The following is a 24,000-nucleotide window of genomic DNA, read 5'->3' as shown; positions in this document are numbered from 1 at the left end:
GTGTAATAATCATTTGAGTATCAGACATGAGCGATCCAGAGATGTAGAGATTTACTTTATTTTGTGACATCACAAATATTGCCTGTATAGCCCCGCCTCCGAGTCTGTTGTTTTTTTTTTTAACTGATAAAAGTGATCGAGCAAACTTCAGAATGAAATTTAATTTAAAATACATAATAGTGGTAGAAGAAAAACAAACAAAACAAAACGTCTTTCTTAATATAATGTAATGAATATAATATAACAGAGGGTTTTATTTTGGGAAACTGTGACATCAGTAAATCCGATCTGATTACAGCTGGAGAGGGCAGAGGGTCGTTTTAAGAAGGTGCAGAATAAATATCCACTGACTTTACTGTCAGAACCGTTAAAGTAAACAGGAAGTATGTTACTAACTGAACAAAATGAAAGTATAAACACATTAAAAATAGATTTCCGTTATGAAATAATTCTACAGGATAACATTTCAGTGCTAAAAGACTGGACGGTAAAACATTGCCTCGACCTCAGAAACAGAAGGATGGAGTGATTGACAGCTGACAGACTTATAGTCACTTACACTTATAATCACCGAACAGCTCGGCGGAGGTTAAGAGTCCGAATGAGAGCCGGATCGGATGTGATCTGAGGACAGGAGCAATATTTACCGGGCAGTAAATGAAGCGCAGGAAGAACGCAGTGGCTCTGAAACTCACCTCAGAACATAACGTGTAAGAGCGGAGTAAATACCGAGCGCACAAGCTCAACACACACACACGCACACACACACACACACGCTTTTGGATTGAAATAACGTCCATTTAAACGACAGAAAAGCAGAGAAGGAGCTTGGCGGTGACGCGCACGAGACGCCGTTGGCTTTACGACTTTTTGGAGTCCTGTACGTTCCTCCGTCTCACGTTGTTCAGATCCACCGGCGTGAAAGCTGCAGGATGCAAAGAGAGACAAGACATCAGCGTGTTGAGTCACAGACACAAAAACAACACATCAAATCAGGTGTGTCCAGGTTAAATATGTCACTGTCAGTGAAGTGTGTGTGTGTGTGTGTGTGGACGTACAGCTCAGGCTGGGGTTTGGCGTTCTCTCCACATACTTCTGAGGTCCTTTATTGCTGTTCTCAGTTCCCTGGAAGGATTGCATCTCCCTCATCACACACTGCCAGGCTGCACACACACACACACACACACACAGGTCAAGCCTTCTCTCCACACACACTGCAAAAACCTCCTGACTAATAATAATAATAAGATGAAGAGGAGAAGGAGAAGCTCCTGACTGTAGTGGATGAAGCGGACGTTCTCCTCGTGAGCTGGTGTGAGGAACTCGTCAGTGTTGGATGGAGAACACACTCCAGATGTCTGCTTGTAGTTCTGCACCATCCTCAACCCTGCTGGAGACAGAAATCTTACTTCATCCTGGGTTAAATCTTAAATAATTACATCAGTCTGTCCTTTTATTCTACAAGTCCATTTAGTGTCTTCTGTAGAAATCATTTAGACATTAAATTAATACCACGTTTTTTCTCCATTTTTTTTACCCGATTGTTTTTTTAAAATATATATTTAAATAAGCTACGATTCAATCATTTATTATTGTAAAATATACGACTAGATTTTCGTTTTTATCGTTATTATTATTATTTTAATCCTATCCACATTCCGACAAATCCCGCCTCCTTCGCTGTGATTGCGCAAAAATGATTCCCTCCTGTGCCAGGATTGGTTTCTTACGCCCACACCGCGCAAGATCCCGAACTATTAGCCAATCATAGCCCAAACAGGAAGTAAGGATTTTTTAAACATGGGTAGGAAAAAAAAAATCAACTCACTGACTGCCAAACTGCTAGCGAGTTAGCAAATGTACCAGATGTAATGTTAGCTAACGACGAAAACGGCTAACCAAAACACGAGATCTGAATGTCATGTTATTGGTGTACCTACTATGTGTCGAATTTGAACAAAGAAAGACAGCCTACCTGCGAAGTTTATATAAAATGCTACGCTTAAAAATCCGACAAGTGAAGTCCGGTGTATTAGCAAAACAATGGCCGGATCTCAAAATGGCGATCATTTGGCCGTGTAGTACACTAGATAGGGTGCACAAGGTATTGTTTAGTACTCTACATAGTCCACTTAGATAGTGAATGTAATTCTATTTGGATATACCCGATGTTGCTAATAAAAGGGGGTGTGACGAAGACGACATCCATTAGACTGCTTTTATTTACTCTGGACCTCGTTATTTAGTCAAAAATGGAAAGAAAGGAAGCAAGTAGAATTGTAAAAAAAATTTTTAATTTAAAAATAAGGTATAAAAATATAAGACTGCATTTAGGTCGTGCAAATTAGGAATAAAAACAGTTTATAATTATACAGTGTATAATTTGATAATACAGATCACAGAGTATGGAAAAATGTACTAAGATTTATCTTAAAAAAAAAACATTTATATAAAATCACACAGCAAGACAAAAAAAAAAAAAAAAAACCCAAACAGAAAGCAAAATTGTTTCAAACAGAACACAATCTTTTGCTTTGGCCCCCTTTAAGTCCTGTGGGGATGCAAACTTTTGCACTGAGCTATTTAAAGTCTACAAACATAGGAGATAAAACACACTGATATTAAAACACACAGAGTTGCTTCGTCTCTCGTCCTCCAGTGATCTAAATGCGTCTCTCGGCATTCGTGATCCCACATCTCCGTTCCACTTTAAGATCTTCTGCTGTTCTCCTCCACACTCAGACCTGCACCTATGTCATTAAGGCCTTATTCTCCAGAGGAGCTACATGTAGCAGCATTACTGCTCTGGGTCTTACTCCATCACCATCAGATGGAGGAGAAAATCGAGCCGATTCAGTGCTCCAGACGTGCCGCAGGCTCAGTCTCCTCCGACGCCGAACATCTCCATCAGCTCTTTGCAGTCGGGGTCGATGAGGTCAGCGGGTTTTTCTCCGCATTCATTCTCGGCCTCGGGGTCGGCACCGAGAGAGAGCAGGAACCTGAAGGTTACACATAAATTTATAAAATGCAAAATATGAATTTGTAGAAAATGTGTAACTACTAAAATAAAAGTAAAAATATTCTAAAATATAGTCTGAATCTCTGATCTAAAATATGAAGTAAAGCTCACTCGGCGATGTGTGGGAATCCGTCGCTGCAGGCCATGTGGAGAGGCGTCCAGCCGTCCTCGTCTCTCTGCATGATGTCTGCGCCGTATTTCACCAGCAGCTTCACGCACTCCAGGTTCCCCGAGAGCACGGCCTCGTGGATGGCTGCCATGCCTGGTGATGAGCAGAGCGATCACACATTTAATATCAGTTAAAGATCAGAAAGAGTAACCTCAGTGTGATGATCAACAGTTCCATCATGTTGTTCTGATGCTGAAGATAGAATTCTGACTTCACTCGGATTTTGTCCTCCATTTGGAAATATCTCTATGCCTCAACTCTACATAAAACATGAAAAAGCTTTAGCAGGAAGTCTTACCTGAAGGATACATAGTGTCCAGAGTGACTCTCCTGGCCCGGATAAAGCGTCCGATCCTCTCCAGCTCTCCGTGACGGACGTAATCCTGGAAGACCACGTCGTTGGGGAAGTGGACGCTGCGGACCGGTTTCACAGACTTGCGGGCAGGAAGGCAGGTCACCAGATTCCCGGGTTTGCACCCTTCATAGGTCACATTCTGGGTCACTGGGCACTGGTAATACTTCATCATCTTCTTGAGTTAAGTTCTTTCCTCAGAATCTCGCTCAGACCAGGCTTCTGATCTTAGTCTCGTCTTGTGATTATGTGGAGCTTCCAGACTTCTCGCTCTGTGGTGTCTGGTCAGTTAGTTCCAGCTCTTTATATCCTCTCTCACACTATTTTTGGTGCCATCACCTCACAGCTCGAGTGACTGAATTGGAAGCTGAGTGGCTTTTTGACCCTCCTGATTGACAGGAACTGAAACTTCAGCTTGTTTTCTCCAAGATTCTTTCTCACACACACACACACACACTCATGCCAGCTCATAGCTTGCGGTCACGTACTCCACAAGCAGCCTGTAAACCTCTAGTAAACAGCTGTAAAGACAGTCTGTAGACACAAACATGCAGAACAGCCTGGAGAGCATGAATGTAGTTTTGGAAATAGCCTTGATGGTCAACTAAAAACTATCCGTTTACCATCACGAAGGATATTTTGAGATGGCGTTAAAATGACGCAGAAGCCCGTGTTTAGATTTTTGGGTCATTTATAGCAATTGATTAAAATATTTTTATAGAATCAATAACTTCAAATATGGAGAAGATTCTCAATTAAACAAATCATACAGTTTTAGGGAAGGAGGTGTGGCCTCTGGGTGTCAGTTCTAGCATAGGAGGCGTGGCCTCTATCAATTATAGAATAGGAGGCATGGCCTCTGTATCAGTTATAGCAGAGGAGGTGTGGCCTCTGAGTAATTTCTAGTAGAGGAGGCGTGGCCTCAGTTCTAGTAAACAAGGTACAACATCTGTGTAAATTCTAGTAAAGGAGGCGTGGCCTCAGTTCTCATAATCAACAAACAATGCTACAATAAACTACAATCTAAAATCAGGTAACAATGAAAAATACAAAAAAACACCACAACTTTCACCATTCTGTTGTTTATTTGGCCACCAGTTTATTTTTCCACATTTTTTTTTCCTTTAAGTATGATGGAATGCTTAGTTTCTTTCAACTCTTTCATTCCTCTTTCGCTCTTTACATCTTACAGTAAAAAAAAAAAAAAAAAAAAAAAAAAAATATTAGACAAGTCCCTCGATGTATAAACCCGAATCCTTCCCCATTTCACATCAACCTCCTGAACAGCAACAAACAGGATAAAACGGCACATTTACAACCCCGACCCTGGACACGTGAAAAAAAATGAAAGAACCCGGGATCTGGATTTTTACGGACACATTCCCCCCACCCCCCGCCGTTATCCTGCTCTACACCACCCCTTCATGTTCCCATGCGATGGAGAGGAGACGCAGAGCGAAAGATGGAATATTTCTGAAAGTGTTTCAGTAACCCAGATGAAATCTCCGCTGGCGTGAACAACAACGTAGTGGTACAGAATTTTTCTCCCCTCGCAGACTGAGAGGGTCAACCGGACCCTCGAGCGCTAACAGTTACACAAATAAAAACTGGAAAAATAGAATTAAATACAACAAATAGATAACTTTCATATCGTTAAAAAAAAATCAGTAGCTACGTTTTAATGGTAATGGAGGAGGGGGAAGAAAAAAAATGCCCACAACGGGGACAAAAAAAAGGGAAGCTTGGTCTCGGCTACATCTGTGTTTGATTTATGTGAGAATGTACTGGTTGGTTTTTTTGTTGTCATTGTTTAATCACCCGATGCCCTGAGATAGATCTGTCCGTCCCAGCCACCGAACTCTTAAACTCCCAAATTAAACAGGTCCTAATACCGACCCCTGGTGGATCACTGGGGATGATGGAACCTTCCAGATGCTAACTATCAGACAGGAGAAACGAGCTTTAATGCCGACACAAGGCTCAACAGTTGGGTCTCCAATCAGAGAAACTTTTTTTCCTTCCTAAAACGGTGTTTTCTTCTTCTTCGAGGTCATCGGTCATGGTGTAAAAAAGTCTATGTGGTTGTTTGGGAGAAGTTTGCAGGTTCTTGGGACAGGGAGGGCTTGGAGTAGTGGAAGTGGTGGTTGGTGAAGGGGTTCGTCTCTCCTCTCTCTCGCGCGCTCCCTCGCTCTCCTGTCCTTATAACTCGTCGTGGTCATTTCCATCCTCGCTGTCCTCAAGGTCCAAATCCTGCATGAAGACCACAGTGATTATGTTCAGAACACCAGGTATTTACCAGAACGTTATTAAAACACTAACTCTGCAGAGTTTCCTGAGTGTTTCTGCGTCAGGCTCGTCACCAGGTACTGAGCTCATCCCGAGTTCTGAGCCAAACGCTGATGACGATGCCGTCATGCACTGGAATTAGACTTCCTAGAGGTGGTGGCAATAGTGACTTCCCAGAGTTAGAACCGGGCTCCACGTCATTCTGATGGCTAGCTAATGTGGCTCTAGTAAATTCTCGTCCGGGACATAACCTTGAAACGACTCATCTAACGGAAGTTCCTATTCCTGATCCTGGAGAACCCCCTGTCCTGCACAAATGAATGTTCTCCCTGCTTGACCACACCCACAGCAAGTCAAGAAGCGCTGGTGGTCAGCTGATTAGTTGAAGTTGAACTGAGAAAACACAAATGTGCAAGACGGAGGTTCTTCAGGAACACGTGTGAGAACATACATGACTTCTATGATCATCACTGGTCTGATTTAAGGTCTGAAGCTAGAAAAGTTCTCAGACACAGCAGACTATGGAGTTTCTTGAACCCATCAGCCAATCAGAACATCCCACCGATCAGTTTGAGAGAGTTTATCATCTACTTTCTCAGTCTAAACCTAAACACTTGCTAATGATGAGATACAGAAATAGTTGGAAATGACTTGGAAATGTCAGACAAAGTCTCTGGTGATACTCACATCCACCTCCTCATCATCGTCATCGTCTCCTGCTGGTGCTCCACCGTCCTTTCCTCCGCTCTCCAGGAACTTTGAAAAGCCCTCCAACGTTCTCTCTCCACTGTAGTCGATGATCTAAGACAAAGGAACGGTACATATGGTATTAGGACCCATGACTTGTTTAGAGTTGCTCTGATGTTTTACAAAGTTTATTATTCTTATAACAAACAAACCAGGACCACAGGACTGGACTCATGGCTTGGGGTGGGACACCAAGCGCCAGCTAACATACATTAGCCAGCATAAAGTGACCATGACTGGGATATGAGTCAATAACGTATGCTTCATGAGTGACCAGATTCATCCGCCTGAGGTTTGATTTCATAACTGCTGACTGAACAGCTCATTACAAGGTCTTGATTTAGAACCAGGGAAATAAAATAGTACCCAAAAATACACACTACATCCTGCTGCCAAGGGCCATTATCACTCGAATCCATATTTGGGCTTTATTACATAAGCGGAGGTAATAAGATGCACATTTCCTTGATGTTGGCAATAAGATCGAATCTCTCGCACAGGATAGTGTCATTTACATGACCAATCAGTGAGGATTAGACCCGGAGTGTGCCAACAGGAAACAACACTTTTACTTGTACATTACACTGTTTGGGTGCAGGATGAATCAAACCATTCAGAACCTGAGGAATGGCTGAAACAAGCGGCGTTTCACAGCACAGGGCTCGGTGCCAGCAGGAATGAAGCTGGGCTCGTCCAGCAGGAACGTGCATTAGCGACATCTCAACCATTCCTGTAACGAAGAGGCTGAGTGGCACTCGACTGCCCCGCATCTGACAGGGCTGGTTTCGACCGGATTTCCTTGGCACAGGACACAACAGGACTACGATCTCCCCAACTGTAAAGAAGTGTTTCCAAATGAGGAAAGCCATGTTCATGTTGGGGATTTACCAGACTGCCATTTCTCCCAGCTTGAACATAACTGAGTACGAGTATTTCAAAAGGCTTGAGATAACGAAAAGAGGCCAAGTGACCGACGCCACGTCTGCAAACATTCAGGCGATTAGCACAAACTCTCACCCTGAAGATTCAGTTTACTCTAGGCTACGGTTCTGATCCTAAACTGAGACACAGCTAACTAATCATCACGGATTGCAGATAAAAATAGTAGCATACACCCAGAGGAGTTTCAAGATGGCACAAGGGTTTAGCCTGCTAGCAACTATTTCTGGAGGCAATTACAAGCGAGGCAAGGCTTTTTGAATAGCTTGTAGCACACTCTCTCAAGAATAAGACGTCTGGTGTGTAGCAAGAGACGCAACCAGGCCTCAATGTAAAGTAGTGCTTGGACCCCTGTGATCGCTGCTGGTGGTGACGATTATTTATTACATTTCTTTGGAATGTACATTCATCATATGCTATTTACGGTTACTTAAAGTCACTGTAATATGTTTCTGAATTAAAGTTCAATCTGAAAACAACATATGATAACATTAGATTATTGAATTGGGTCCATTTTTAACCCTTTAGATGACCGTATAAGAGCCATGTCGCTATATGAAGCGGTGAGCGTATAAATCCTCACCTTGCGATCATCTCCTGCTGGGAAGAACTTGAGCGTGGGGAAGCTGTGGACTTTAACAGCCTCGATCTCGTTGGCTGTGGCGTCCATCTTGGCCACCACAATGTCTGCGTGGTCCTTGTACTTCTCTCCCAGCTGATCCCAGATTGGAGCCAGCTGTTTGCAGTGACCGCACCAGGGAGCATCTGAGCAAAAGGAACGAGAGATCAGGATGATAAAAACCTTCTCTGAGTAACTGCAGTTCATAGCAGGCCTGTTAGTGCTGCTTTATAATACATGCTTACAGAATTCGATAAAGACGTTCTTGGTGGCGTCGAAGACGACCTCCTCGAAGTTCTTGCCCACCAGGACCTTGACTGGGTTCTTGTCCCAGTCGTCAGGAATGTCCTGGCTCATAAGGTGAGGCTGTGGACAAAGATGCGAGAGTTACGCAAACAAAAGAAAGCACAACACCAACCTCAGAACCATCCAGAGTAAACAGAAGGAAGCATGAGAACGACGTGCACCTTCAGCTTGCCCTCTGTGAACGATGTGCAGAAGGTGACAATGTTCTCGGCTGTGATCTCTGAAGACTCGGGTTTGTATTTGGTCATCTCGTCCTCCAGGGTGATGAGGCGCAGGGCGGGGCACTCTTCCTTCTTCAGGCCGAAGAACTCTAGGATGCGCTGGTTATCCTCCACCTCGCTGTCGATGAAGATGAAGAGGATCTGCAGATGAAGAAGAGGACAATCAGATCAAGCAGAAATACACTGTATGGTGGAGGACAGGGGGCTCACATCACCACACGTTAGGGGTGTGACCATGCGTCATTAGGAAATACCAATAACTGCATCAGTAATCATTTATTTCCATGATAATGTCAAAAAACTGAACTTTTTCTAAACTTTTTTTTTTTAATGCAAACATAAAAAGCTTTCAAAATTAAGTGTTTAAGGATTCAATACAGGAAATCTCATTAGCTCCTGAAATTCAGGTAACATTTTTACACACCTTTCCCTTGAAGCCCTCAGCTGCTTTCTTAAAGTGGTCCAGCTTCTCCTGGAAGTCTTTGCTGGCCTTGGGCACGAACAGCAGAATGTGGGACTTGATGTCTCCTCCAAAGATTTTGGGGGCAGTCTGAGAGGGAAAAGAAAAGAAAAGGAGAGCATCTTTAAACAAGACCATGAGTGTGGTGATAGTTAAATGATAACCCCGCCCACTGAGGCTGGATGACCATCTTCAACCTTATCCTGACCCCTTAAACCCTGAGTGTAACCAGGGGAAGTGAACATGTAGTGGATCAGAACCAGATTCTGCTCAGAGCGTTTACCTGCTCGGTGAACTCGATGACCAGTGGGAGCTGATTGGCCTTGATGAAGGTCAGAAGGTTCTCTTTGGTGAGCTCACCATCGAAGGTGTTACGGCCCTCGTCGAACTGAAACACGCAAAACAAGAAGATTTATTCCAATTATATTTATTTCCAAACAAGAAAATTTACAGATGTTGCCATTCCAATACTTGACAGTTGTATCAGTCAGTCCCAGTGAAGGAGGTGTGGCCTCTGAGTTTAAAGGAGGCGTGGCCTCACAGCACACATCAGCTGCTTCAATGTTTCACTATTATTAGTATCTAAAACTTAGAGCCAGAGATTTAATTCAAACCTTCTACATGACTCCAGTTTACATAACTGCATCATTAAACGACTCAAAGCTGGTCCTAATGTAGCAGCCATGAACGCGCGCGCACACACACTCATTATGGTCAGCCATGAGGATATTTAATAATCTATAAACACTGAGTTGTGCTCAGCAGATGTGATGTTACTGTACGCTCGTTAAAGCAGCAGGTTACATAAACTCCTGATCTGCTAACGATTCATGCAAAAGCTCCGCCTTCTCTCGATATAACATCAATCAAAGCAACCGGACACCACGAGGAGGTGACGAACATCAAACCCACACATCTACCATGGACCGTTTCTCAGAACAGACACGGATCCCTGATTAATGAAGTTCTACGATTGCATGACTTGCAGCTGATCGAGGCCAAAAGCGGTAAAGAATCAGAACAACAAACACCTGCTGTAAAAGAGGAGTGATGACATGATAAACAAACTGCAATGTGATCATGAGGATGAGCAGACAGTCAACAGGTGTAAAATGATCAGAGGAGCTCGAGGTGGGAGCCACAGCCAGGGTTTATTTTAGCATAGAGGGGTGTGTCTCTGTGTGTGTGTGGTGATCCCAGTGTGGGTCAGATTACCTGGCTACGACAGAGACGTGGGGTAATAAGGGAGGAACACTCCATGCTGACAATCCATACGTAATGTGCGTGTAATGTATAGAGCTTTAACATCCTGGGTCAGAGGGTCAGTGAAAGGGGCGTGGCTCCTATACCTACAGGATGCAGTGAAGGGGGCGTATGTACCTGTCAATCACAGAAAATGTCTGTGGCATGGCTGTTCTTATTTAATATCCAACACATTTATGCTAAATATTTTTAGGAACACTGTCCAAGAATCTGTCTATCGGTCAGTAAAACTGAACGAAGCAGATGGGGCGGAGCTTTGACACAAATCACTGCTTCCTGTTTACCAACAACTGTCCCAGATTTGAAGAGCAGAGAAATTTTAGACTGCTGATTAAAATTTCAGGAAAATTTGTTTTACACACCTTCTTAAAGAGCACCACGCCATCCTTAGTGACCTCGAACTTGGAGAAGACGGAATCATCAGAGGTGATGCCGAAGGGAATGTCATCGATGGCCTCTGCTGCTTTGATGAAGGTCTTGGCACTGTCAGACTCCACATCCTGCACACACACACAAAGAACTGTGTCAATACTTGCCCACCAGATGATGTAATTCACCAGTTTACTGTCTGCACATTTGCTAAAAAAAATAGCACTTGAAATTCTTATATTCTTATAGTATTTGTCTGATTGAATTTAAATAAATCTGAACTGTGAGGAAATAAAAGGAGTGGGTTAAAACGAGTCAGGTGTGTAGATCAGCATGAGGTCAGCACTGTGGTCAGCTGCCGGTTTTAAGGCACACAGACCTTGAAGAAGCCGATGACTGCGACCTCGTTGTCGGCGATGAGGGACTCTGCTTGTGTGACCTCGCTGAGCGGGGCGGCGGCCGGGCCGGTCTTCTTCTTCAACCAGTTGACGATGTCATCAGCCTGACGTCCAGCTACACACACACACACACACACACACACACAAAGACACATGACCAAACAGATTCGTGAATATAAACTAACATTATTCCTCTTACACAACAGCAATTTAACAGCGAGTACAATTCACAGCTCCATCTAATGCCAATCTTCCTGTTCTTGCTTACGTTATAGCAGCTACACGTCCCTGTGAACAAGCTGTTACTATGGAAACGATAAGGAATCAGACCGAGTGCATTAATATAAAATCAGAGCTGCTGTTAGAGAGAATTAATCAACACCCGAGTCCAGAACTCAGAAGCAGAGTGTGTGTGTGTGTGTGTGTGTGAACGCTGTATACAAGTGATGAAAGTGTTTATACAGGTATACAAGTAAGAGGAAGTCCGACACTAGACCACATGGTGAGCTTTGGACGGAGCGTCTGGCTAGGTTTTGGAGATTTTGTCCAGCGTGTGAAAAAGAAAAGCTTGCTTGCTGGAATAATTGACGTGATCAAGTGGAATAAACCGGTTTTGTTTTGAACAGATAGCAGACATGATTGAGCTTGTAAACAGGTTTTTTTGGGTCTCGGTCAGACTGCTCACGCTAAGACACTAAGCCTGTTTACTCGGGGTGGAGACGCCAATTAGAGTAAAACAACAGGGTGAAGAATGAGCACGAGACGGGCGTTGAGCCGCAGCATGGGTCATTAACCTAGCATCAGAGCTGAAGGAGTTCAAATCAACACTGAGTCAGCTAAACCCCGACTCTGACACACACCCCTGAGATTTTTTTCCTCCTCCGCTAAAATTCAGGGTCTGAAACAGAAAATAATCTCCATTACGGGGACAGAAACCTGACCACCAACACAGACACCCGCTTTAAAGACCAGAAAGTAACCGAGTCGACTACAGACCCAACATGGGACGGCAGACACGACACCACATATCCGCCGTCTTTCATCCGTAAAACGTCCGAGAATTTTGGAGGTATGTTGCCATAGTAACAGAGGGGGGAAAAATTCATGCCTTGTTATAAACTTTGATTTCCTTCATGCTCGTGTAGAGATCTTAATAAACGCAAATCAGCCATAAATGACCAAGTGTGCTCATAACATGCTCACATTTAGGCCACGCCCACAGAACTCCATAAAAGGCAAAGAGTTGGAAACCAGTTTAAGAGCAAATTTTTTTCCACTTCAGTAAAGCAGCTCAGCTACTGCAGAACATCAAAAACACACTTCCTCTTCCTTGTACAGGGTGCCATTACTTTTGTCAAATGCAAAATAATACTAAATTATTTTTAAATAATAATATTTTTCGTCTAATTATCTAGTCAAACAGAGATGAGAAGAAATGACGAGATCGGACGGGATTCCACTCCATCAGCATCACTGAGGAGCAGGAAGTTCAGGAGGAAACACAAACGGTGTGTGTAATCACGTCTGTAACGGCAGCATGCCGTGAATCACGGAGTCCAGGCCAGACACGGAGGAGGAGGAGGAGGAGGAGGAGAGTTCCTCGGGATCCAGTTACACCGAGCAAAACCACAGAGCAACGTGAGGATCGGCACGCACAGCTGCTCCGAGGAGGAATCTCCCCGAGTGTGGAGCAGCAGCAGGAGGAGGAGGAGGAGTCTCACACAGACTTAAACACACACACAGTCCAGCAGGGATCTCACTCAAGACATTCACGGCCACTCTGTCTCACGCATCTGGTCACGTCTCCTTTCATTTTCTATGAACTCAGGTTTAGGTGAATGCACTGGTTCTCACACAGTATCGTTTCTATAGTAACGAGCAGCGTCCAGCAGGCGTGTGGAGAGCGTTTAACACTAGCAGCTCATTCACCAGGACGATGTACAGCAGACGCTCCGCTTTATAAATGGATCAAATACACACGTGCAACAGAAGTCTGGTCATCTTCAGGACAGAGGAGTTTACGCTTGATGAGCCGCGTTTCTTTTTCTTATTAATTCCAGAGAGAATAAAGTGCTGCAGTGAGTGTTTAAAGCTGCTGTAACAGAACAGGAAGTCATTCATTTCTCAGAACACCCAATGGAATAAATGAAAAGCTGGAGGTCAGGGTGGTGTGAAAGTAAAGAATAACTTGTGTGCATGCTTCAAACTTGTACAAAAACAGCTGACAATTGAACACATTAATATTCCCACGATTATAACAGATTTTTTTCACTCACCCGAGTACTCTTTGGGCGTGGCCTTGTCTCCACCCTTGAAGAATTTGATGGTGGGGTAACCGCGCACCCCGAACTCCTGCGCCAGCTCCGTCTCCTCCGTGGCGTCCACTTTGCCCAGTCGGATGTCCGAACCCTCGCCTTTCAGAATTCCTGCCGCTTTGGCGTATTCGGGAGCGAGAGCTTTGCAGTGACCGCACCATGGGGCATCTGGAACAATCACAAGAAAATAAACATGTCAAAAGATAAAGTGATAACTCATCGTCGGTGATTCAGGGCTGGTTCAAGGGGGTCCAGGGGGACCAAAGCGGTCACCGTGGCGACAAGTTTACATGTCCTGTAGCTTTAATAAAATATAAAGCAGTCACCTGATCAATAAATAATAAAAGCCACATAATAAATGACACAAAGCTGTTTGTTTCTGTTCTAAAGATTCACACAAAATGAAGCTGAAAAAATAAATAAATAAATAAATAAATAAATGAACACAATTTAACAGTCAAACAGAGGCCAGACGTTACGCTGTGTCCGGTGTGTGGAATTTACATGGATTTTTGCTTGTTAAAGTTCCCAGCTGGACGAAGTCGAAGAGCCGACACACTTTCATCTACAGAACAGTGAAGGTTTATCTGAAGGTCTAATCGGGTCCGATACCAGACTGATATCGGACCGGACGTGACCTCGCGACATGGCTTCGCACGAATTTGGCCAGAAAATATCAAAAGGTGACGTTTTTGTTTTGTTTTTAAACCAAGCTGTTGAAAGAAAGGCATTCTCTACACCTTAAGTGAAATAATATGATGCGTGATAGAAAAGGGAGTTGAGGATGCATTTATTCACTTCATTCCCCTGCATTAGTCAGCACTGCCTCGTTGTATGATGCAAGTCCAAAGTTCATGACTTCTTCTATTTAAACTTCGTGCTGATGTACACGTCGGCCTAAGCAGTGTGGAGGAGGCACTCCCCCCCCCTCCTCCCTCCAGCCGGCTTTAACCCTCCCCTGCTCTCACTGTGGCCCACAAAAACCTCGTGGAGCTCTCTGACTGGGTAAGAAAGTCCAACCGGGGGGAAAACAACTCGCCTGTCCCCTTTTCACACCCGTATTCCTCACAAAACCCGCCTTCTCTTCTGTGATTGGTCGTCTTCACGCACTACCTGCGTTACTATTGGTCATCTGATAGATCAACCGTGTTCTATGGTTGCTAAGATGACAGGAATGATTGAGTCTTAAACGGTCCAGTCAAGCGCTCCATAGCGGAAACAACGAGCCAATCGCTGCACGGGAATGCCTACGACTTGCCCTATCATAACACGGGGAGGCGGGATATCTCCAATACGGATAAGGAAAAAAAAAGTTTCGTTTAGTGGCAATGAAGTACACAAAATCCAAAATGGAGACGCGGAGATTTATAACGCTGATAACAATATAAGTAACCGAGAAGTTGTTCGTTTTATTTATATTGTTTTGTGAGGAAACGTGTGCCAAATAACACGTTTACACGCCACTCATACATTTTAAATGTTTATATATATCTAGATATAAGAGCGAAATTCAGCGACAGACGTTAATGCAAGAGTAAAAAATGGCTACTGAGAAGAAAGAAAAATCAAATCAAAACACCTCACGGGTTCATGTTCTGTATCACTGAGCAATAAAACCCAGAAGCTTATATAAATAAATAAAAACAAACAAACAAAAACTACCGACTAAATAAACACATGCTATACAGTTCAACTTTTAAGGCCCACTGGATTTCCTTTAATAAAAAGAACTGTGGAGCTAATGTGAGAAAGTTTAGGGTTTCAGGACTTTCTTACTGATTATTAAACTTTTCACACTTTCTTGAAAAGCTTGTTCATTAACTGTATGGCGAGAACACCACACACACACACACCCTCTTTTATACACAGTATGATGTGAACTCAATAATGCACGGTGTTTTGGTTCTCCATCAGCAGAATAATCCCACTTTTTGTTTAAAAGTTTTGAATTTTCACTCTGGAAGTGAATAATTTCATACATTTGGACTTTTTTTCTTTTCAGATTTGACCGAGAAACTCTTAACTAAGACCAAGTGGAACTAAACACCCAAAACAAAACTGAAGGAAGAACAGAAGTAAAAGTCAGTCAGTTGTGTACATGTGATTTTCTTCCTTATATTTTGATGCACTTGTATGAGTTTACTGCGCAGAAACTATTTTTATGCAAACTATAAAAAAAGGAAGTGTTTACGAGAGAAGAGCAGTATTACACTAAGATGCAGTTCCTCATTTGTAACCACTGCACACCTAACAACTCCTCAGGTACTGTTCGATAGGGACAGGAACACCACTGGACTCATTTCATTGGGCATTTCATTGTTTGTTTGTTTTTTTTATTTCTGTAAAGATCCACCATGGCTGTGTATGCATTTATCATCATCATCATCATTCTTTCATTATTATTTTTCTTCAAAATGCATCAACTTGTTAAGTGAAGTAGGCGTGTCTTAAAGAAAGTGCAGCTTCTTCCTGCCACCTCAGTCGCCTTTACATCCATCTCCACTCGGTGCACGCGCGCACACTACACACCTGAGCAGGTGAATAAAGTGACAATGTCAGGTTGAATATATTTATGCAGATGAAGCGCGTGCATAATCACCGACGTGTCTAAGCTCAACTTCCGTGTTGTTAAATAGACGGAGAGCAGGAACAGGATTGTCACGTGATTTGAACCCTTAAAAAAAGAAGAAAATGGGGGGGGGGGGTATTATAATACTCACAGAACTCGACCAGGATGTTGGGGTGAGCTTCCAGCGCCTCGTCGAAGTTACTCTTGTTGAGCACGAGCACGTCCTCCTCCTCGCTGATGTGAGCCGCGGCCACGACCGCCAGCGCGAGCGCGCACAGGACCACCGACTTCATTATGAGCTCCTTTTGCTACGTCTAAGAGTTTCAACCTCTCTCTCTCTCTCTCTCTCTCTAATGTCCCCTGAAAAGTGCAGCCGCTGAGCTTGATTGCTGCTGCTGCTGCTGCTGCTGGGGTTATTAGAACTCCTTCGGTACTAACGTGGCAGCGCGCGCAGGAAACCGGTAGAGGGGTCGAAGTCGTGTCACGCATGCGCATTTATCATCTCACACACCGTTCGTGTTGAATTGTGAGTGGACCAGCGGGCGCGCGACACCCGGAAGTGAAAGGGACCCGAGCGCTTACAGCGGGTTGCCATGGTTTCCGAAACGCCGCGTGGTGACGTCACTGCTTAGCTTACGAGTCAGTTCAACAGAGGGAACTTTAATAATAATAATAATAATAATAATAATAATAATAATAATGATAATAACTAATATAATATAATATAATATAATATAATATAATATAATATAATATAATATATATATATATACGTATATATATAAATATTATATATATATATATATATATATATATATATATATATATATATATATATATATATATATATATATATATAATATAATATGTGTGTATAATATAATAATAATATAATATAATAATAAATATAATAATATAATAATAAATAAAATGTTCTGTTGTTTTTGCCTGAGGAAATCTGAGGAAATGATTCCTACTGAATTTTCATATAAACACTCATCAGAATAGTGACATTTTTAGTCATATAAAATTATTAGTCATATAATAAATATTATTAATTATTAGGTTTTAGTGATTTTTTTTTAAAATGCCTGATACTGACAGCTAGTTACACACAAATACATCCGGTGTTATTATATCCACTCCACTCTCTCAGAGTTATCGAGTCTGATCTAATTCTAATCAGACTAGAGTCCAGTGATACACTCAGTGGACAAGGACCTGGACACTTTAGTACACACACACTCCACCTCAGCGCTTCAGTGCGTCCACTCTGGAGATGGTGTCCGTGTCAGAGCTATGCAAAGACGAGCTATGCAAAAACTCTGCAGGGAAAACACAAGAGGATCCGTGTCGTTAAACATCAGAGGGTTAGGAATCCAGTCAAATCCAATCTGGTAGCATTTTCAGTCTGATGTACCGGATCGGTGCGTCCTTAGATCCTTAGGGAAATTTCTGGAAAATGGTTCCAGCAGCACCGAAAACACTTTCTCTTTGATATATAACAAAGGTGTAGTGCATCTGAATCTCAGTGAATCTTTATTAAATGATCCATGTATTAAAACTCTTCAGCCTTGAGCGCAGACATAAAATGATTAAATGTGAGAGCTCCAGAGCTGCAGGTGGATCAGCAGGCCCGGAGAAACAAGAGATAACACTAAACACTGACCATCATGTACAGAAACGTCCAGGAAGATGAGAAACAAACAAAAAACAGATAGAAAAAAAGAAAGAAAGGAGAGAAAACATCACAGCGACGAGCGCAAAATGCTCTCTGTCACCTCTTTAACCACACACACACACACGCACTGTAGGCTGATACACAGCACCGGAGATCAGGTTCATTTATCTATCTATTTATTTAATTCAACTTTTTATTCAAAAATTTATTTATAAAATATGAGCTGAAAAGATGAAGCACTGCTCTAGTGGCAAAGTCAAACTAACCTTGCAATACACACACACACACAGTATGAAAGTGTGACAGTGTGAATGTATATGTGCATATTTGTGTGTGTGTGTGTGTGTGTGTGTGAACCAGTTGTTAAATTTGTTAAGCTTCTCTTCCTGTCATTAAACGACACTCTGGTGTTATTGGTTCAGTTACTGATGATCTGTCAGTGTTTCTTTTGCCACATCATCACCATCATCATGACAACAATCTGCAACTTCCTGTCTCTTTGTATCTGTCTGTCTGTCTGTCTCTGTCTCTCTCACTGTCATCTATCTATAAACAAATGTTTTTCTTCCACGCTCGATGAAAGACAAACAGACTGCCAGCTAGACAAATAAAAATATACACAGATAATCAGAAAGACAGACAGACATAATGATCAACAGAGAGAGGGAGAAACAGACAGACAGCTGAAGACTAACAGACAAACAGATAAGAAGACAGGCAGTGAGACAGACAGGCAGGCAGGTAGACAGACAGGCAGGCAGACAGACAGACAAGCAGACAGTGAGACAGACAGGCAGACAGACAGGCAGGTAGACAGTGAGACAGATAGACAAGAAGACAAATAGGCAGTGAGACAGACAGGCAGACAGGAAGTGAGACAGACAGACAGTGAGAGAGACAGGCAGTAAGACAGGCAGGCAGGTAGACAGACAGGTAGGCTGATAGACAGACAAGCAGACAGGCAGTAAGATAGACAGACAGGAAGACAGATAGACAGTGAAACAGGCAGACAATGAGACAGACAGTGAGACAGGCAGACAATGAGACAGACAGTGAGACAGGCAGACAGACAGAAAGACAGACAGCCTGCATAAAAAACTGTTTTCCAGAGAAACAAAACATTTTGTCTGAAATTCTGTAGAAACGTGACTGAGGTTTTTACTCCACTTCAGTGTCTGATCTGTTTATTAGAAACGAGTAAAGATTAAAAAGTTGTGTGTAAAGCAGATGGTGGTGTGTCCTGACGGAGTTTCTGAGGAAGATAAGCTCCTGTTTGTTCTGCCAGTGTGGAGCTGAAGGACAAATACACGTGATGTGATGTGTGTGTGTGTGTGTGCTGTGAAAATAGCCTTCATCTTTCAGCTCGCAGCTTTCACACATTTCACACGAGCACGCTCTGCTGTGTTTTTAAACCTGTAACACTGTGTGTGTGTGTGTGTGTGTGTGTCTGCACCTCGCCCTCGGAGTCAACGCCTCATTTACATCACAAAGACTCAAACTTTACATTAAACTCTATATCAATTCTGCCTAAAATGTGAGAAACCTCTGAAGACTGAAAGAGACACAGTAACAGTGTTCAGGCAGCGAGGTTTAGGGGTCCAAGCACCACAGTTACTTCAACTGGAATTAATAAAAGAATAGAAAAATAAAGAAAGTGAAGTGATGCGGTGTGTGGAGGACAGGGCGGTCTGTTAGACGGAAACAAACACCTCAGCTGGTGGAGGATTTAGCGCTCACTTCTTCTACTTCTTTTTCTTTTTATTATTATTATTATTATTAATAGTAGTACTTTTTGGGCATAGAACCGAATCAAAAATAACTTCTGTTTTTGACCTTTTATGGAGTTTTGTGGGTGTGGCTGCATGCAAATGAGCTGCTTTGGAAACACATTAGCAAAATTAGAAAGAAGAAATTCAGCGTTTTGGAAACATTTGTAAATCAGCTGGAAAATTAGGACTCAACGTTGCTTGAAAAATGCGGAGAGGTTCGATGGTGACGTCACTCTCAGAAATGGATTTTGGATAAGATTGCTGTGGGGAATTGTGCGGTTCTGTGTGTTTTCTGGTAAAGACACACCGGGAAGAGAAGCGCTCGCTCTTTGTTTTATCGGAAATGAAATCCACTAAAAACACGCAGCCATAAAACCATAAAGGCCGCCGCTACACTGGACCTGATTCCCACCTTCTGCACAGACTGGCTGCAGAGAGGGAAGACACCGATTGCCTTCAACTCTCCGTCAGAGAAGTCATGGAGCTGGACGTCCTCAGGGTCAGAGCAGGACACAGCCTTGAGATAAAGAACAGAGAAACACGAACAGCAGAAAATAAGGAAGAGTGACGCAGAAAGACGTCTGTCCCGATGGTAAAAACTTTCAGTGTAACTCTGAGCTTCTTCAAAGGGAAACTGGAACACTTCAAACCTAACGATGTTAAAATTTCTCGAAACAAAGTGTGACTGCAGAGGTCCAGTGTATCAGATAACAAGGATCCGGAGGTCAAAGGTCACCGAGTGCACTGACTTACCGAGTTACTCCTGACTTAAGATGCAGAAATGCTCTGCTTTGGTGAAATAATGAAATAAATCCCTGATGTGATGCAGCAGAGTTACTGTTACTTCCTGTAAATAAAAATCTTTCTTCTTTTCAGCAACTCGGTCACACAGATTTAATAAATTAATAAATATCTCACGTCTCTATCTGTTTATAGCTGAATTGCAGGTTTATTGCAGGTTGGAGATACTAGAGACTGAAACTGGAGACAGATACTGGAGACACTGGAGACACTGGAGACTGAAACTGGAGACACTGGAGACACTGGAGACTGAAACTGGAGATACTGGAGACTGAAACTGGAGATACTGGAGACTGAAACTAAAGATACTAGAGACTGACACTGGAGATACTGGAGACTGAAACTGGAGATACTGGAGACTGAAACTGGAGATACGGGAGACACTGGAGACAATGGAGACTGGAACTTGAGACACTGGACACTGAAACTGGAGAAACTGGAGACTCCTTCTATAAATATTAAACAAGCATTTAATTACAATGACATTTCACATGTATACACTTCCATGGTACACTGTTACAATAGAAACGATAACATATTAGAAGGGGTGCATTAATATAAAAGTGTTTTGTTAAAGAAAATGAATCAACATTTCGACCAATCAGGATCCAGAGCTCAGCATCACCATGGTGTTATTATTAAGCCTTTTTAAGCACCATTAAAAAAAAGAATACTCATTTATCAAAAACACCTACAACACAGGCCACTGTGTTCATAATCACTGACTGTAGTCCATCGCTTTGCCCTGCACAAAGTATTGGCACCCCTCTGGCCAGGAGCTCCAGTACTCAGACCGTAAATCCAGCTTTATTTTCAGCTAGCGAGCTCTCCTATGGCTAAAGACAATAAATATTCCGATTCCCAAAGCAGAGGTTGTGAAAAGACTCTCTGAAAGATAAAAGCCACGTTTCAGCTCGGCTCTCAGGCTCCTCTCTTTCTGCCCATCATTCAATTAGAGTGTAATTGGCCTTTTCCGTGCACATTGCTAACAGGTTGAGAGTAATGGAAAATGACGCATCTTCTGCGACCCCGGGGATGAAAGCAGTTACCATGACAACCTATTATCTGTATCTCATATGAAAGGCTGATTAGTAGAAAAGAGAAGCGAGGAGGAGAGCGCTTCTGAGAACGATACGGAGAAACCTCGTCTTTATCGTACTCTCCTTCAAAGAAACATCAGATCCAGCCTATCTGAAGAGAAGCCATTGGCCTGCTGATACACAGCCTTTTACACAGCTTCACACTCCTTCAGGATTTTCATCAAAAAAGTTCTGAATCCAAACTAAATCAAATCTATTTTCTCAAACCGATAATACTGTAGCAGAGCTGATGGACGTATGAATAAATAATAGATGTTAGCTTCAGGAAGAACAGGGAGAATTTTCATACCGTCACATTTCTCAAGGTTTGGTCTGATTAGTGAACTGATTCATTAAAAATAAAAGTCGACGGCCAAAAATACAACGTTTAAAGACGATCGATGAGAGAAGTGTGTTTGTTTTCCTGGTAAACCAGTGGTGGGCCGTCAGGGTCAGCAAGGCCTTCTCTGCTGGCCTAAACAGCAGTGATCTGAATCACTGACTTGCATTTTAATATATTTAATATATTTTTCCATGAATGTGTATTAAATTATTCCCAATAGTCTATTCTCTACATTTCATAGCTTTTCTCTCGGTTGCGCTGCTTCCAGTAGTGTATATTTATGATAAGAGTATTTATCCAATCATATTTCAGCCAGTGGATGACATCATGTGTTGCCCGGCCGTAAGGCCTTCAGAATCAATAGTGCAGGCGCCCGGAGCTTAAAATAAGTGGCAATGAAACTGATCCAGTAACCAATCAGATTTTGAGTTGGTGTCACTGGGGGCCATCTAGCAGGCGTACGATTACGTCAGCAATTTCCCGTCCTTTGATTGGATAATTGGAGTAGTCAGAGTATACAGTGTTTCTATATTCGCCGTGTCTCATTTCGGATGCTGCGTCCTCCGGAGATTGCAGTTTGCTGCTTACGGCATCAAGAATGTCTTTTTGAGAAAAGTAACCGTAATAAAATGGACTATTCCTTGTGAGGTGTGAAATACTGTAGAATAATTTCTTTTTTACTTTGTTATTTAACAGTTGATTAGTATCTATTGCCGTGGCGTCCAGGGGCGATTCTAGAATTTTCATTTAAGGGGGGCTCCGCCCCCAATGAGGGTATAATAGTAATAAATAAATAAATACATAAATAAATACAATAAAATAAAGGTTTGACTAACAGGGTAGGATGGTAAACTTATTGCAGCATTCCACTGTATTGCATAGATGTGTATAACATTTGAGTACTGAACAAGCTAAATACGAGTCTTCCTGATCTCACACACACACACACACACATACACATACATACACACACACACACACACATACACACTTGTCCTCTGATCCTCGCTCTGTGACTCCGCGGTCTGTGGATTAAAGAACGTGCTGAAAGACGGGGAGGAGCCGAAGAGCCGCCGTGTTCATATGAAATTTAAAGGGGACTGAGGAGATCACCAATCTGAGGAGATACCGTCATAATGATGGTATAGAGGTAGATTAACTCAGGAAGGACACCAGTGAAGGGCTAGGTGTGAAATGCACAGCCCGCCACTGGTAAACACCCATGCTGCAAGTCAGAAGTCGTTAAGATACTAAACAAAATCTAACCAAATTGTTTTTACAGCCGTGAACCAATCATCAGAACTTCATCCACACCTACACGATATTGCCAAAAGTATTGGGACACCACTCCAAATCATTGAGTTCAGGTGTTGTTTTTCAGGGGTTGGGCTCCGCCCCTTAGTTCCAGTGAAAGGAACTCTTAATGCTTCAGCTTCACACCAAGACATTTTGGACAATTTCATGCTCTTTGTGGGAACAGTTTGGGGATGACTGTGCAGGCCAGTCAAGTTCCTCCACACCAAACTCACTCATCCATGTCTTTATGGACCTTGCTTTGGTCACTGGTGTGCAGTCATGTTGGAACAGGAAGGGGTCATCCACAAACTGTTCCCACAAAGAGCATGAAATTGTCCAAAATGTCTTGGTGTGAAGCTGAAGCATTAAGAGTTCCTTTCACTGGAACTAAGGGGCGGAGCCCAACCCCTGAACTCAATTATTTGGAGGCGTGTCCCAAAACTTTTGGTAATATAGTGTACATAAAAAAGGATTTTTAAAAAAAATATAACTCGTCTTTTACAAAATTAAACTGATTTAAGTTTCGACCTAAAATCTCACAGTTCTCTACAGGACATGCTAACAGAAGCGCATCTTAGATCATCTCTACACTGAAACACAGTAAACGTTGTGGACGCTGACGTCGACTTGACCGAGCACGTGATGAGTGATTGGGAATTTGTTCACCATGAAAGTCAAAGTGCAGAAACACAACGTTACAACATCGACTTGGACGACGACATTCGAACCGGACAAAGTGCAGACGGGGTCAGAAAAAACTGGCATCATGTATGAAGTGTAAAAGCTGATAACCATCAGAACAAAGTCCAGGTCACACCCTGCTCTGGGTCAGCAGCAGCACTGCTCACACATGCAGGGCTGTGTGTGTGTGTGTGTGTGTGTGTGTGTGTGTGTGTGTGGAGGTTGTATGTTCTCCCTGTTCCTCAGGGTTTCCTCCAGGTTCCAGAGACGTGTGCTAGAGGCTGACTAGCTTCTCTAAAATCTGAGTAAGTGTGTGTG

General features: G+C 42.8%; 3 protein-coding genes across 4 annotated transcripts; all 3 read right to left on the bottom strand.

The window, feature by feature from the left end:
- Window positions 1-227: 227 nt before the first annotated feature.
- On the bottom strand, window positions 228-2,088 carry LOC131361303 (mapk-regulated corepressor-interacting protein 1-like). 2 transcript variants are annotated; one of them, XM_058402345.1, is made up of 4 exons: window positions 1,976-2,088; window positions 1,277-1,390; window positions 1,059-1,163; window positions 228-925 (listed from the first exon to the last, which is right to left on the bottom strand). In XM_058402345.1, the coding sequence occupies exons 2-4, from the start codon at window positions 1,377-1,379 to the stop codon at window positions 861-863; spliced, it is 273 nt and encodes a 90-aa protein (XP_058258328.1). In that variant the 5' UTR covers window positions 1,380-1,390; window positions 1,976-2,088; the 3' UTR covers window positions 228-860. The 2 variants fall into 2 exon arrangements, with proteins under 2 accessions (XP_058258328.1, XP_058258327.1); XM_058402344.1 differs by having other exon boundaries at window positions 1,277-1,387.
- A 242-nt stretch (window positions 2,089-2,330) lies between these two features.
- Window positions 2,331-4,468, bottom strand: ppp1r27b (protein phosphatase 1, regulatory subunit 27b). Its single transcript, XM_058402338.1, has 3 exons — window positions 3,487-4,468; window positions 3,131-3,281; window positions 2,331-2,999 (listed from the first exon to the last, which is right to left on the bottom strand). Exons 1-3 carry the CDS (start codon window positions 3,713-3,715, stop codon window positions 2,879-2,881), a joined length of 501 nt encoding a protein of 166 aa, XP_058258321.1. The 5' UTR covers window positions 3,716-4,468; the 3' UTR covers window positions 2,331-2,878.
- A 1,153-nt stretch (window positions 4,469-5,621) lies between these two features.
- On the bottom strand, window positions 5,622-16,519 carry p4hb (prolyl 4-hydroxylase, beta polypeptide). Its single transcript, XM_058402307.1, has 11 exons — window positions 16,184-16,519; window positions 13,425-13,631; window positions 11,130-11,263; window positions 10,744-10,881; window positions 9,402-9,506; window positions 9,083-9,208; window positions 8,599-8,799; window positions 8,377-8,497; window positions 8,096-8,277; window positions 6,514-6,627; window positions 5,622-5,790 (listed from the first exon to the last, which is right to left on the bottom strand). The coding sequence occupies exons 1-11, from the start codon at window positions 16,323-16,325 to the stop codon at window positions 5,740-5,742; spliced, it is 1,521 nt and encodes a 506-aa protein (XP_058258290.1). The 5' UTR covers window positions 16,326-16,519; the 3' UTR covers window positions 5,622-5,739.
- Between the last annotated feature and the right edge of the window lie 7,481 nt (window positions 16,520-24,000).

This window comes from Hemibagrus wyckioides, linkage group LG11 (assembly GCF_019097595.1).
Source record: "Hemibagrus wyckioides isolate EC202008001 linkage group LG11, SWU_Hwy_1.0, whole genome shotgun sequence".
In the NCBI taxonomy this organism is placed as follows: domain Eukaryota; kingdom Metazoa; phylum Chordata; class Actinopteri; order Siluriformes; family Bagridae; genus Hemibagrus; species Hemibagrus wyckioides.
Note: the sequence above shows the minus strand (reverse complement) of the source record. Positions and strands in the feature narration are given on the sequence as shown.

Excerpts from the sequence above, each read along its gene's own strand:
- LOC131361303 (XM_058402345.1), bottom strand. The coding sequence starts at position 1,379 with ATGGTGCAGAACTACAAGCAGACATCTGGAGTGTGTTCTCCATCCAAC. Across the intron at positions 1,164-1,276 it reads CGTCCGCTTCATCCACTACA|CCTGGCAGTGTGTGATGAGG; the intron begins GTCAGGAGCTTC and ends GTGTGTGTGCAG. Across the intron at positions 926-1,058 it reads GCCAAACCCCAGCCTGAGCT|CTTTCACGCCGGTGGATCTG; the intron begins GTACGTCCACAC and ends TGCATCCTGCAG.
- ppp1r27b (XM_058402338.1), bottom strand. The coding sequence starts at position 3,715 with ATGATGAAGTATTACCAGTGCCCAGTGACCCAGAATGTGACCTATGAA. Across the intron at positions 3,282-3,486 it reads GGACACTATGTATCCTTCAG|GCATGGCAGCCATCCACGAG; the intron begins GTAAGACTTCCT and ends GCTCATCACCAG. Across the intron at positions 3,000-3,130 it reads GGATTCCCACACATCGCCGA|GTTCCTGCTCTCTCTCGGTG; the intron begins GTGAGCTTTACT and ends TGTAACCTTCAG.
- p4hb (XM_058402307.1), bottom strand. The coding sequence starts at position 16,325 with ATGAAGTCGGTGGTCCTGTGCGCGCTCGCGCTGGCGGTCGTGGCCGCG. Across the intron at positions 13,632-16,183 it reads CAACATCCTGGTCGAGTTCT|ATGCCCCATGGTGCGGTCAC; the intron begins GTGAGTATTATA and ends TGATTGTTCCAG. Across the intron at positions 8,800-9,082 it reads CTGAGGGCTTCAAGGGAAAG|ATCCTCTTCATCTTCATCGA; the intron begins GTGTGTAAAAAT and ends CTTCATCTGCAG.